Genomic DNA, 14560 nt, shown 5'->3' with positions numbered 1-14560 from the left:
TGGCGCTTTGCTGTTTGCGCAACGCTTCATTCCGACAATTATATGACATTTGCAAGTTATCTACTTAAGAACAAAGTTTTTAGAATAACTAAAAAAAAAATATTCGAATTATCCGATTTTGGTGCTAGCGCCAAAAGGGATTATTATTTTATTTTTAAGAAAATTTCTCCATTATGACGAAGTTTCCTTGAAAAATAAGGGAAAATGTTAAATACAAATGAATTATAAATATTTACTAAATTTGTATTTCAAGTGAAAAAAATTATTGTCAATATTCCGGAATATTTACTTACTTTTGGGATAACATTTTCTAAAATTTGTTAAATTTATGTGTGTGGCAACACTGTCAACCCATAGGAAATATCCCATATGTAAATCAAATATACCACACAAGTAACATCTATAAGTGACCACATAGATGTTTCCCTCTGCTGATAAGTTATGCACAATAGTGAATTGTTCATTTATAAAATCAAAAGACAAGAAAATAAATAAATTGATTACAATCTGATTCAATAAAACGTCAATTAAATTACAAACATCTTCACAAGTGCGAGGCCAAAAAAGTCATCTAGACTTAATAATTTCCTCATACTTCTCACAAGAATTTGTATAAATGGAAAAACAAAATAACAAAATCTTAAATTATTTTAATAAATTAATTAATTAATTTAATAAAAATTAATAAATTAATTTAATAAAAATTAATAAATTAATTTAATAAAAATATATTTTTTTAAGATATCTCTAGAACCATGTCATCTTTCGTCGAGCGTAGTCAGCCTTTTTATCTTTGAGTATTGTTGACTTAAAATATTGATGATAAGTGGAAAATATTTTATGATTATCAGGGCAAATTTATTTAGTTTGTATTATCGTTATCTGGAAAAAAAAACATTTTCGAGACGATTCATAGGATTGGATATTTTTTCCTGTCGATAAGAAAGGTTTAAGTCTCTGTATACAAACGATTTTTGTTTATGAAATGTGACGCACCTTTGTATATCTTGTATTGCGATAGCAAATGGATTCGGATTAAATTCTGAGTAATACAAGGATGATTAGACCAGTATATTTTGTTCTACTTCTTCTATTATCGATATAAAATCCACATTGTGTAGTAGTTGTTTGTTTTAATATTTTTTTGTGAGTTGCTACCATTGATTTAGATGAATACTAACATTAAAAATTTATTTAACATGTGTAAAGTCATTTTTGACATAGCGTATGAACGAGAGAACGAAACAGAGTACTCATGCATATCACACTAACAAAGAATCAACATTGAAAAATAATGTTATGAAGATTATAAAAGCCAGTGAGGATGTAGCATGCAATGAAAATGAGATGTCTCTCAATGTGAGAGTAACATTAACAATGTTATAAAATGTTGTTTAAGAGATTGAACAATTGAGTACCAAGGAAAGTGATAGTAGCATTTTAGAGACATCACTTTAGCTTATGTTAATATGTTAACATTAACGCATTAGAAATATAAATACCCTAAATACCTGATAACAGTCAATCAAACGCTTAATATGGAATGTAAACAATGATGATAATGTTAATGATGTCAATGAATATTGACACTGAAAATGTACATATGATGAGAGGTGAGTTTTCTTATGTATTTTGATCTATTGAATTCGGAAAAAAATGTTAAATGTTTTTATGGAACAGTTTTTGAGATATCCCGATATTTTTAGGTTTTCGCTCTTTATTCACTAAACAAATTATATCTCGAGTTAGAAATGTCCGATTATATCGTCGTTGGTACCTTAATGAAAGATATTGAGATGACGAATAATCGTGTATAATTGGATCTGTGATAAGTTAAGTAGTTCAAAAAAAAAAAATTGATGCGAAAAATTCAAATTTTCAAAAAAAAAACTTATTTTACAATTGAACCTTTCCGCCAGAAACCTATAAACATACTTCCAAACTGGCCCAAGTTCCGACTATTTCGAAATTTGTGAATTCGTTAAAAACCTAACCATAAAGTGTTAATATGGATTGCGTATAAACTTCTACTAAAGACTGTCGTCCAAAATCGAATTACTTGAATTGTGGTAACACTTGCCGATGGCAAGGTAACTCAAAACATCTTAAAATTGTCTTCTAAATGTGGGTATTAAGTTCGAGTTTAACCGCTAAAATCGTATATTTTTCACGATTACTTTTCTTTTATAATCCTCTTAAGGAATACAAACTTTGTGAAAATTTGCTTTGGGCTATTCCCCATCAAGTTATAATGAAATCTGCAACAAATATGTATAATTTTATGCCTCTTTACTGATTTAGTTTTCACTTTAGAGAAAAAATTACGATTTTAGCGGCTAAACTCGAACTTAATACCCACATTAAATTGTAAATTAGTCCATACAAAAAAAGCAGATTAAATATGTTACCTATATAAGCCAAATCAGTTCTCGATCGGTATATACAGAGGAGTCTAAAAATAATTATGAACCGATATGAAAAAATGTACTTAGAGAGCCAAATTTAAAAAATAAAATTTGTACCTCCAGTAAGCTACAGTAATCAAATCTAATGATCGGTTTATATGGGGAATCGATTTATGTGGGGGCTTTATATAACTATGGACCGATATGGACCAATATTTTCATGGCTGTTAGAGGCAATATATTTACATCATGTACCAAATTTCAACCAGATGGGATGAAATTTGCTTCTCAAGGAGGCTCCGGTTGCCACTCGGGCCAAAAATAAACTACCACAATTTTAAGAAAATATAACCAAAAATCTACCAAATTTAATATATCTGTATTTGAAGCTTTGCATCAAATTTTTGTAGAAAAGGTTTTTCCATAGAAAATGTTTGCAAAATTTTATTTGTATAGAAACTTTTTGAAAAATTGTATTTCTATAGAAAATTTTGAAAAAAATTTAATTCTATAGAAAATTTTGACAAAATTTTAATTTTATAGAAAATTTTTGCAAAATTTTATTTATATAGAAAATTTTGACAACATTTTAATTTTATAGAAAATTTTGACAAAATTTTAATTTTATAGAAAAATTTGACAAAATTATATTCCTATAGAAAATTTTGTCAAAATTTTATTGCTATAGAAAATTTTGTCAAAATTTTATTTCTATAGAACATTTTGTCAACATTTTATTTCTATAGAAAATGTTTTCTAAATTTTATTTCTATAGAAAATTTTTGCAAAATTTTATTTCCATAGAAAATTTTTGCAAAATTTTAATTTATAGACAAAATTTGACAAAAGTATATTTCTACAGAAAATTTTGTCAAAATTTTATCTCTATAGAAAATTTTATTTATATAGAAAATTTTTGCAAAATTTTATTTTTACAGAAAATTTTGACAAAATTTTATTTCTGTAGAAAATGTTCACAAAATTTTAATTTTATAGAAAAATTTGACAAAATTATATTCCTATAGAAAATTTTGTCAAAATTTTATTGCTATAGAAAATTTTGTCAAAATTTTATTTCTATAGAAAGTTTTTGCAAAATTTTATTTCTATAGAAAATTTTTGCTAAATTTTATTTCTATAGAAAATTTTTGCAAAATTTTATTTCTATAGAAAATTTTTGCAAAATCTTATTTCTATAGAAAATTTTCACAAAATTTTAATTTATAGAAAATTTTGACAAAATTTTATTTCTATAGAAAATTTTTGTAAAATTTTATTTCTATAGAAAATTTTGACAAAATTTTATTGCTATAGAAAATGTTGTCAAAAGTTTATTTCTAAAGAAAATTTTGTCAACATTTTATTTCTATAGAAAATTTTCGTAAAATTTTATTTCTATAGAAAATCATTGGAAAATTTTATTTCTATAGAAAATTTTTGCAAAATTTTATTTTAATAGAAAATGTTTGTAAAATTTTATTTCTTTAGATTTTCTAAAGACAAAATTTTAATTCTATAGAAAAATTTTAATTCTATAGAAAATTTTGACAAAATTTTAATTTCATAGAAAAATTTGACAAAATTATAATCCTATAGGAAATTTTGGCAACGTTTTATTTCTATAGAAAATGTTGTGAAAAAATTATTAAAGAAAATTGTCAAAATTTTATTACTAAAAAAAATTTTGACAGCATTTTCATTTTATATAAAATTTTGTCAAAATTTTATTTCTATAACAAATTTTGTCGGAATTTTATGTCTATAGAAATTTTTGCCGCAATTTTATTTTTTTAACAGTTTTTAACAGTTTTTACCATAATTTTATCTATTGGAAATTTGGTTTTTATTTGTAAAAAAAAATTGAAGTACCTCTTAACCCTATACCCAATTTAAATTAAAATTACTCCCCAAGTGCTTTCCGAAATGATGAAGTTTAGAACTCATAATAAAATGACGATTTTGTTCCCAACAATGACGATATAATACATATTTTATTTCATGAAAATTTGGCACTGGTAATCGATATTCATTGTTGGTGGAAAGGTATTTTTCCCAACTATATTCGAAGGCTGTTGGAAATTAAAAAAATATTACCAGTGTTAGTCAATGAACTTCCCCACTGTTTGATGGTCTACATTACAGATATTGTCTACATTGTCTCTCTCTCTCTCTCTTTGCCCTCTATACATTGTCCATTTGCCTCTCTTCAATTTAATTTACTCCTGAGAATACTCTCCCGATGTTAACATTGTGCTAATTACACTTGATGATATTTACAATTCACCTATCCCAACATTGGCCCGAATATCATAATTGGAATTTGTGTGAAGTCTAATTAAAAGCAATTCTTGACTTAATGAATAATGCCCAAAGATTAAGTTTCCTTGGTTTTATTGCATAATTCCTAGGGCTTAGTATAAAGTACTTGAGGTTTATTAGAACACATAAAAGTCAAGTTAAAGGCTTTTGATAGCCGAAGGGGAACTGGTAACCATACATGGCCAAAACCAAAACAATGGGGATAAAGATGTAAAAGGGAAATATGAAATGAAAAGGTTTAGTTGTACTTGAAGTCCTTGGTACCACACACACAATACATATAGGAAGGGTGACGAGTATGTGTATGTGTTTGTGTTCTCTTTCATTCATTGGAGTATGCTCGCAGGGTCTTTTGGTAGTCAAGGATATATGTATGTAGGCATGTGTTTGTGCGTGCGTGTGCGTGTGTGTGTTTTTGTATATTAATGAAACCACTATGCTCATGAAGTTTCCAAACTGCCAGTTAAAATAGGCCAAAGGCATAAACAATTTTTCTTACAATTCTTTTTCTATTGCATAGGACAACACTCAACATATTCACACACACACACACACTCAAACTCTCTATGTTTTTATCAGTAACCAAAACGACCAAAAGTACATTCATCTCTACAATGTGAACATTATACCAACTACACTCACATTTTTGTAACATCCTATCATTTGTATATGTTTACATATCCTTTTAACCACTATTGCAAAGAAGATACATTTCCGTTTCCTATTCTCGTCTCAATGATAAGAAGAATTATTCGTAGTATCTGACGCAGTTGCCAAAATGTTACTTTACTACGTATACAAGAAATGTGCTACTTTTTGAGAGCTTTAAGAGCAGGAGTAAAAACATCTTAATTCATGCAATGGTGGATTTCAATTTTCCTCACTGGCTTTTGGGTGCTTTCGTTCGTTTGTCAGTTTATTGAGATTTATATATACCCTACTTATAGAATGGGGTCTATTAATTTTGTTCATGCTATATATAGGAATATATTATAGGAATATGGGAAATTTTATTTCTATAGAACGTTTTCGAAAATACTTCAACAAATTTATTTTAAAGTAAATTTTTGAACAATTTTATTTCTGATCGTTTACAGCAAGAAACAATATTAAAATTCAATTTTATTTCTATAGAAAATTTTATATCTTTAGAATATTAAAAAAAAATATTTCTGTACAAAATTTTATTTCTTTATAAAATTTTCGGTAAAATTTATTTGTAAACAATTGTCTGCAAATTGTATTGCTATAGAAAATTTTTTGAATATTTTATTGCTATAGAAAATTTTCTGAAAATTTTATTGCTATAGAAAATTTTCTGAAAACTATATTGCTATAGGAAATTTTACGAATTTTTTTCTATTGAACAATTATCTATATAGATAATTTTCTGAAAATTTTATATCTAAAGAAAATTTTCTGAAAATTTTATATCTAAAGAAAATTTTCTGAAAATTTTATATATAAACAAAGTTTTATAAAAATTCTAAAAATTGTATTTCTATAGAAAATTTTATTTCTGTAGAAAATTTTCTGAACATTTTATTTAGATAGAAAATTTTCTGAAATTTATATTTCTAAAGAAAATTTTCTGAAATTGTAGTTTCTAAAGAAAATCTCATGAAAATTTTACTAATATAGAAAATTTTATCTATAAAAATGTTTTTTTTTCTAAATTTTCTGAAATTTTATATCTAAAGAAAATTTACTAAAAAAAATTCTGAAAATTTTCTGAAAATATTATTTCCATAGAAAATTTTTGGAAAATTTTATTTCTGTAGAAAATTTTCAGAGAATTGTATTGCTACAAATTTTTTTTTAATAGCAAATTTTCGTAAAAGTTTATTTATATAGAAAATTTTCTGAAAATTTAATATTTTACAAAATTTTTTGAAAATATATTTTTATAGACAATTTTTTGAAAATTTTATTTTTATAGACAATTTTCTGAAAATTTTATTTCTATAGAAAATTATCTGAAAATTGTATTTCTATAGAAAATTTTCGGAAAATTTTATTTCTATAGAAAATTTTCGGAAAATTTTATTTCTATAGAACTTTCTGAAAATGCCGACTTCTCAACCGTAGTTGCTTCCTTTTAATTCATTTTATCATATCGCCACCAGCATTGTAGTTCAGATTCTGCTCCTGATAAGGAATGATAGGAATATTGGACTCCTATATAATTTTCTGCAAGATTCTTTTAAAGACAATTTTCTGTAATTTTTTTTTTCTAAAGAAAATTTTCTAAAAATTTTATTGCTATAGAAAATTTTGGGAAAAATTTATTCCTAAAGAAAATTTTCGGAAAACTTTATTTCTATAGAAAATTTTATTTCTATAGAAAATTTTCGGAAAATTTTATTTCTATAGAAAATTTTCGGAAAATTTTTTTCTATAGAAAATTTTCGGAAAATTTTATTTCTATAGAAAATTTTCGGAAAATTTTATTTCTATAGAAAATTTTCGGAAAATATTTTTTCTATAGAAAATTTTCGGGAAAATTTTATTTCTATAGAAAATTTTCGGAAAATTTTATTTCTATAGAAAATTTTCGGAAAATTTTATTTCTATAAAAATTTTTCGGAAAATTTTTTTTCTATAGAAAATTTTCGGAAAATTTTGTTTCTACAGAAAATTTTTGGAAAACTTTATTTCTATGGAAAACTTTCAGAAAATTTTATTTCTATGGATAATTTTCAGAAAATTTTATTTCTATAGAATTTTCTGAAAATGTCGACTTCTCAACCGTAGTTGCTTGCTTTTAATTCATTTTATCATATCGCCACCATAATTTTAGTTCAGATTCTGCTCCTGATAAAGGATAATAGAAAATTTTCTGAAAATTTTATTGCTATAGAAAATTTTTGGAAAAATTTATTTCTTAAGAAAATTTTCTATAAAAATTTTTTGGAAAATTGGATTTCTATAGTAAATTTTCGGAAATTTTTATTTCTATGGAAAATTTTCTGAAAATATTTTTTCTATAGAAAATCTTCAGAAAATGTTATTTCTATAGAAAATTTTCGGAAAATTTTATTTCTATAGAAAATTTTCGGAAAATTTTATTTCTATAGAAAATTTTCGGAAAATTTTATTTCTATAGAAAATTTTCGGAAAATTTTATTTCTATAGAAAATTTTCGGAAAATTTTATTTCTATAGAAAATTTTCGGAAAATTTTATTTCTATAAAACTTTCTGAAAATGCCGACTTCTCAACCGTAGTTGCTTGCTTTTAATTCATTTTATCATAACGCCATCATCATTGTAGTTCAGATTCTGCTCCTGATAAAGGACAATAGGAATATTAGACTCCTATATAATTTTCTGTAAGACTTTATTTCTAAAGAAAATTTTCTGTAATTTTTTACTAAAGAAAATTTTCTGAAAATTTTATTGCTATAGAAAATTTTCGGAAAAGTTTATTTCTAAAGAAAATTTTCGAAAAACTTTATTTCTATAAAAATTTTTTGGAAAATTGTATTTCTATAGAAAATTTTCGGAAAATTTTATTTCTATAGAAAATTTGGAAAATTTTATTTCTATAGAACTTTCTGAAAATGCCGACTTTTCAATCGTAGTTGCTTGCTTTTAATTCATTTTATCATATCGCCATCATCATTGTAGTTCAGATTCTGCTCCTGATAAAGTATAATAGGAGTACTGATAAAGGATAAAAGGAATATTAGACTCCTATATAATTTTCTGCAAGACATTATTTCTAAAGAAAATTTTCTGTAATTTTTTTCTAAAGAAAATTTTCTGAAAATTTTATTGCTATAGAAAATTTTCGGAAAAAATTATTTCTAAAAAAAATTTTATTTCTATAGAAATTTTTCGGAAAATTTTATTTCTATAGAAAATTTTCGGAAAATTTTATTTCTATAGAACTTTCTGAAAATGCCGACTTCTCAACCGAAAATGCCGACTTTTAATTCATTTTATCATGTCGTCATCATCATTGTAGTTCAGATTCTGCTCCTGATAAAGGACAAGAGGAATATTAGACTCCTATATAATTTTCTGCAAGACTTTATTTCTAAAGAAATTTTTCTGTAATTTTTTTTTTTCTAAAGAAAATTGTCTGAAAATTTTATTGCTATAGAAAATTTTCGGAAAACTTTATTTCTAAAGAAATTTTTCGGAAAACTTTATTTCTATAAAATTTTTTTGGAAAATTGTATTTCTATAGTAAATTTTCTGAAAATTTTATTTCTATAGAAAATTTTCGGATAATTTTATTTCTATAAGAAATTTTATTTCTATAGAAAATTTTCTGAAAACTTATTGCTATAGAAAATTATATTTTTATAGTAGATTTTGTGATAATTTTATTTTTATAGAAAATTTTCTGAAAAGTTTATCGTTATATAAAATTTTCTGAAAATTTTGTTTCCATAGAAATTTTTCTGAAACCTTTATATGGATAGTAAATTATCTTAAAATTTTATTTATATAGAACATTTTCTAAAAAGTTTATCGTTATATAAAATTTTCTGAAAATTTTGTTTCCAAAGAAAATTTTCTGAGACCTTTATTTGGATAGAAAATTATCTTAAAATTTATTTCTATAGAAATTTTTCAAAAATTATATTTTTTATAAAATTTTTGTAAGAAATGTATTTCTACAGAAAATTTCCTGAAAATTTTATTTCTATAGAAAATTTTCTAAAATTTTTTTTCTAAAGAAAATTTTCAGAAAAATTTATTTTTATAGAAAAATTTCTGAAAATTTTATTTTTATAGAAATTTTTCTGAAAATTTCGGTTTTATAGAAAATTTTTTGAAATTTTTACTTTTATAGAAAATTTTCTGAAAATTTTAGTTTTATAGAAAATTTTTTTGAAAAATGCTTTTTTATGAAAATTTTATTTCTCTAGAAAAATTTCTGAAAATTTTATTTCTATGGAAAACTTTCTGAAAATTTTATTTCTATAGAAAATTTTATCGAAATTTTGTTTCTATAGAAACTTTTTTGTAAATTTTATTTCTACAGAAAATTTTCCGAAAATTTCATTTCTATAGAAAACTTTCTGAAAATTCGAATATTCAATTTTGCCAACCTATCAACCGTAGCTACTTGTTTCTAATTCATTTTGTTCTATCGCCATCATCATTGTAGTTATGCGCCTGATAAAGGCTAATAGGGATATTAGACTCCTTTGATTATTTCAGGATCATGATATTTTCTGTGGCAGGAAGAGGAAATCCAAACTTAGTTGAAGTAGACAGAAGGAAGTGGAAGAAATGTTAATGTATCTTTAGCCTCCTGTTTAGGTCTTTTTCAATTGCTGTCGCTATTTGTGTTCGTGAAATTCCTTGGAAATTTCCTACAAAAATAAGGTCGCGTTTCTCTTACATTAACAGTAGCTCATTCTTATCTCTATTTTCGTTATATTGCCGTGTTGATGAGGAGGACGACAGTAACGACGATGTTGGCATTCAATGCCATCATCAATTCCTTGGAAGAATTGTGGTTAATGTTGTTGGGGCAAATACAGTTAAATATGCTAGCAAAATGTTCTCAATGTTCCATGGAATATGGCAAAATAGGACAATATTGATATTTATTTTATTTATCGACACAACTGTCGTTATGGTTTCCTCCTCAGGGCCAGTCAATAACATTAACAGTAAACTCCATCACCTCGAAACGTCGTCTAGCATATCATAGCATAAAAATATTCAAGGATATGGAAAGGGAGCAGAGAATTATTTAGGCCACAATTGTTTTTGTGAAGTTTGTTTGTGGATTTAATGCATTTCATTTAATATGGAATATAAATATTTTTGTTTCGCTTAATATTGTCTCCGAGCTATGGAGACAAATGATAGGCATATTCGTTTATATCATATAGTAAAATAGAGCGCTATAATGACATTTGAAAATATCTATGACAACAAAAAAAAACTACCCTTAAAGTACACAGAAAAAATTTTTATCGAAAATGATTTTTAAAAACAATTTTCAATTTAAAACATTAATTGATTTTGTAATTAAAATAAAAAAAATATTAAAAATTAATTGTATGAATTATTGTTTTAATTGGATTGATTAATTTTTTCATGATTGAAAAAAATTAATTTAAAATTTTTTTAAATTAAGAAGTAAGTGATTTTTAAAAACAATTTTCAATTAAAAAATTAATTGATTTTTAATTAAAACAAAAATAATTGATTAATTTTTTTTGTGATTAACAAAATTCCAATTAAAAATTTATGGATAAATTAATTTCGTGATTGACCACAAAATATATTTTTTTCTGTGTAGTTATAATTCAGAATTTCTTTAATTTAAATTAATCTAACATAGTTTACCAAGATATAATTTTATTCAATTTTATTTTTTTTTCATTTTATTAAATTTAATTTTTAAAATTCAAATTAAATTGAATTTTTAATTTTTAATTTTAATTTAAATTTATTTATTTCTAAAGAAAATTTTCTGTAATTTTTTTCTAAAGAAAATTTTCTGTAATTTTTTTCTAAAGAAAATTTTCTGTAATTTTTTTCTAAAGAAATTTTTCTGAAAATTTTTTGCTATAGAAAATTTTCGGAAAAATTTATTTCTAAAGGACATTTTCCAAAAACTTTATTTCTATAAATTTTTTTGGAAAACTTTATTTCTATAGAAAACTTTCTGAAAATATTTTTTCTATAGAAAATTTTCTGAAAATATTTTTTCTACAGAAAATTTTCTGAAAATTTTATTTCTATAGAAAATTTTCAGAAATTTTTATTTCTATAAAAAATTTGTATTTCTATAGAAAATTTTCTGAATTTTTTATTTCTCTACAAAATTTTCAGAAAATTCTTATATTCAATTTTGCCAACCTATCAATCGTAGTTACTTCATTTTGTTCTGTTGCCATCATCATTGTAGTTCAGGTTATGCGCCTGATAAAGGCTAATAGGGATATTAGACTACTACACAGAAAAAAATATCACCAAAATATTTCCAATTAAAAAGTTAATTGAAGTTGAAAATGTTTTCAATTAATAAATTAATTTATACAATTAGCTTTTTAATCATGATAGAAACATTAAGTTAATTAAGCCAATGATTGAAAAATTAAAAATTAAAAATTAACTTTTTAATCAAATTCGGAAGACTAATTCAGTTAAAAATAGTGCTGATTTTTTTTAAATTTTTAATTAAAAATATATTTCAAACAATCATTTGTTAATCCACATAAAAACTCTAAGTCAATTCAGAAAGTAATTAAAAATAGTTACCTTTTTTAATTAATAAATTAATTGAGTTGATTGCAACATCAATTAAATTTTTAATTGAATCAATTAAAAAATTAATTGAAATTTGCTGAAAAAATCAATTAATTTTTTAATCAAGAATTTTTTCTATGCCCAATTAAAATTGTGATACTATCATTTTCGTGATTGAAGACATTTCAATTAAAAAATTAATTGGATCAATTAATTTGGTGATTGAATCAGAAAAAAAATTTTTGTGTGTATGATTATTTCAGGATCATGATATTTTCTGTGGCAGGAAGAGGAAATCCAAACTTGTATCTTTAGCCTCTTTAATTTAAATTTAATTTTTTTAATTTTAATTTAAATTTTTTAATTTTAATTAAAAAAAAAAAATATTTTTTTTTTAATTTTTAATTTCAAATAATTTTTATTTTTTAATTTTAATTTAAAATTAAAATTAATAATCAAATTTACGATTTTTTTATTTTAAACAAAATCTATCTGTTTTATTAAAATTTTCTAATTTCGTTTTGTTTTCCTCTTTTCAGATGTCCTACATGAATACACGACGCCGTTTGGGCTCTGTGGGTGACTCGGCCCCACCCTCAGAATCTTCAGAGGGTACAAACTCTTCGGAAAATAATGAAATGATAATGACTTCGGAATGGTCTCATGGTTCACAAAGTGGTGGAGCAGTAAGTGCTGGAGTTAATTCACTGTACTCGGAAGGTGATACTGATACCATAAGTACCGATACGGCTAGCAACAATATACTCTCCGACTATGAACGAGGACAAGTTGAGAGCTTTTTTGGTGGTTTGGGAACGGAAATCTTTGTCAGTTCGGCATTGGCTAATCTCTACGAGGGCAGCGGAAAGGACAACGATTGGCATTTAATATTCACCGGTATACCCGTTATACTTTACGACAAAGGAAGTGCTCGTGCCCGAGCTATACCACGAGTCACTTTAGTGTTGGCCGAAAGGGGTTCATGTTTTGCCCTCTGGTCTGATCGCATAGATAATCTATCCAATTATCGAGTGGCTGGTCCCTCATTTCATACGATGTGTTTGTCGACAAATCATCAACAAATGATTGGTTTTAGTTTTGATTCATCGGAGGCAGCTAAAGAATTATGGTTGCATATGGAACGATTGATAAGTGATCCCGAAAATATAGGAGTCTCTGTACCCGGCCGAAAGAAACAAAAGCAAAAACGTATTAAACATGCTCCCTTGCCACCGAAAGCTCAAATTTCACATCCATGCCAATTTCATCATGTGACCAGTGTTACCAAGGATGATACAGATCGTTATTATAGTATGCAAGCATTTGCTCCCATGACACAACATTAGATTTTTAGTTTAAAACAAAGACGAAAAGAGAGTAATAACACATAGGTAGGGATCGTAATCAAAAGCTGGACTATTGAAAAGGTCACAATATTGTGACGTTTTGGGAAAAGTCAATTTTTTACTCATTTAAAGACTCGGTCATTTGAAAAATTTAGGAAAGCCAATTTTTACTATCAATGAACAGTCCGAGATGACAAGCGAAATCATGTTCTAGAAGACCAAAAAATAATTGTTACAATTATTTTTGGAAAATCTATTAAAATTTTATTTTGAAAAAAAAATAAAAAAATTAATTGATTTAATTGGCACAAATAATTCTTGTGATTGGTTTTTAATGATTAAAATAGTAATTCACTGAACTTTTAAAAAATATTGTTTATATTTTTTTCTGAGCAAAATTGAAATGAAAAACAAAACATTTTTCAAATTCAATTAAAATTTTAATTGAAAGTATAAGATGGTATCCTTCACTAAAGTCAAAGTATTAAAACATTAATTGCTACAATTAATTTTTGTAATTGATGTGTTTTAATTGAATCCTTTGTTCAATGAACTAAATTGCTAATTGCATATTTTCGGAAATTCAATTAAAATTTTATTTAAAAAAAATTTTAAATTTAATTTCCAATTTAAAAAATTGCTTTCTTCAAAAATAGAGTCACTCAACTAATTTCTTCAAATTCAATTAATGTTGCAATTGAAAATTATGTTTTTGATATTTTTTCCAAGTCTAATTGAAAGAAAAATTAAAATAAAATATTTTTTTAAATCAATTAAAATTTTAATTGGAAACATACGATAGTATCCATCATCAGAGTCAATTAAAGAATTAATTGATCCAATTAAAATTTTTATTAATTCAATTGAAAATTTAATTGATACTATTAATTTTTGTTTAAAAACTTAGTTGAATCAATCAAAAATTTTTAATGATTTTTTTTGTAATTCAATTAAAATGTAATTAAAATTGTAATTTAATTGAAAATTAATTGATACAATTTATATGTGTTATTGAATTTTGTTTGAATTATGAAAATTTGTTGAATCGATTAAATTTTTAATTGATTATTTTGGAAATTCAATTAAAATCTTAATTACAAAAAAATAATTGATAAAATATATTTTTGTGAATGAATTGAAAATATTGTTGACTAAATTAAAATTTGTATTGAATATTTTTGAAAATTCGATTAAAATTTGCATTTAAAAATATTAACTGATACAATTTATTTGCGTAATTGAGTTTTGTTTGAATTGAAAAATTT

The 14560-nt window shown here is 24.2% G+C and overlaps 1 protein-coding gene across 12 annotated transcripts in view; it reads left to right on the top strand.

Moving 5' to 3' along the window:
* MESR3 (misexpression suppressor of ras 3) overlaps positions 1-13322 on the top strand; it is a 370784-nt gene extending 357462 nt beyond the window's left edge. For all 12 annotated transcript variants that reach the window (XM_075297235.1, XM_075297236.1, XM_075297233.1 and 9 more), the window contains one exon: positions 12489-13322. In XM_075297235.1, the coding sequence (XP_075153350.1) occupies positions 12489-13295 (807 nt within the window). In that variant the 3' untranslated portion in view covers positions 13296-13322. The remainder of the gene's footprint in view (positions 1-12488) is intronic.
* The last annotated feature ends 1238 nt before the right edge of the window (positions 13323-14560 follow it).

Source organism: Haematobia irritans, chromosome 2 (genome assembly GCF_050003625.1).
Source record: "Haematobia irritans isolate KBUSLIRL chromosome 2, ASM5000362v1, whole genome shotgun sequence".
In the NCBI taxonomy this organism is placed as follows: Eukaryota; Metazoa; Arthropoda; class Insecta; order Diptera; family Muscidae; genus Haematobia; species Haematobia irritans.
The sequence above is the reverse complement of the archived record's forward strand: the minus strand, read 5'-3'. Positions and strand labels throughout refer to the sequence as shown.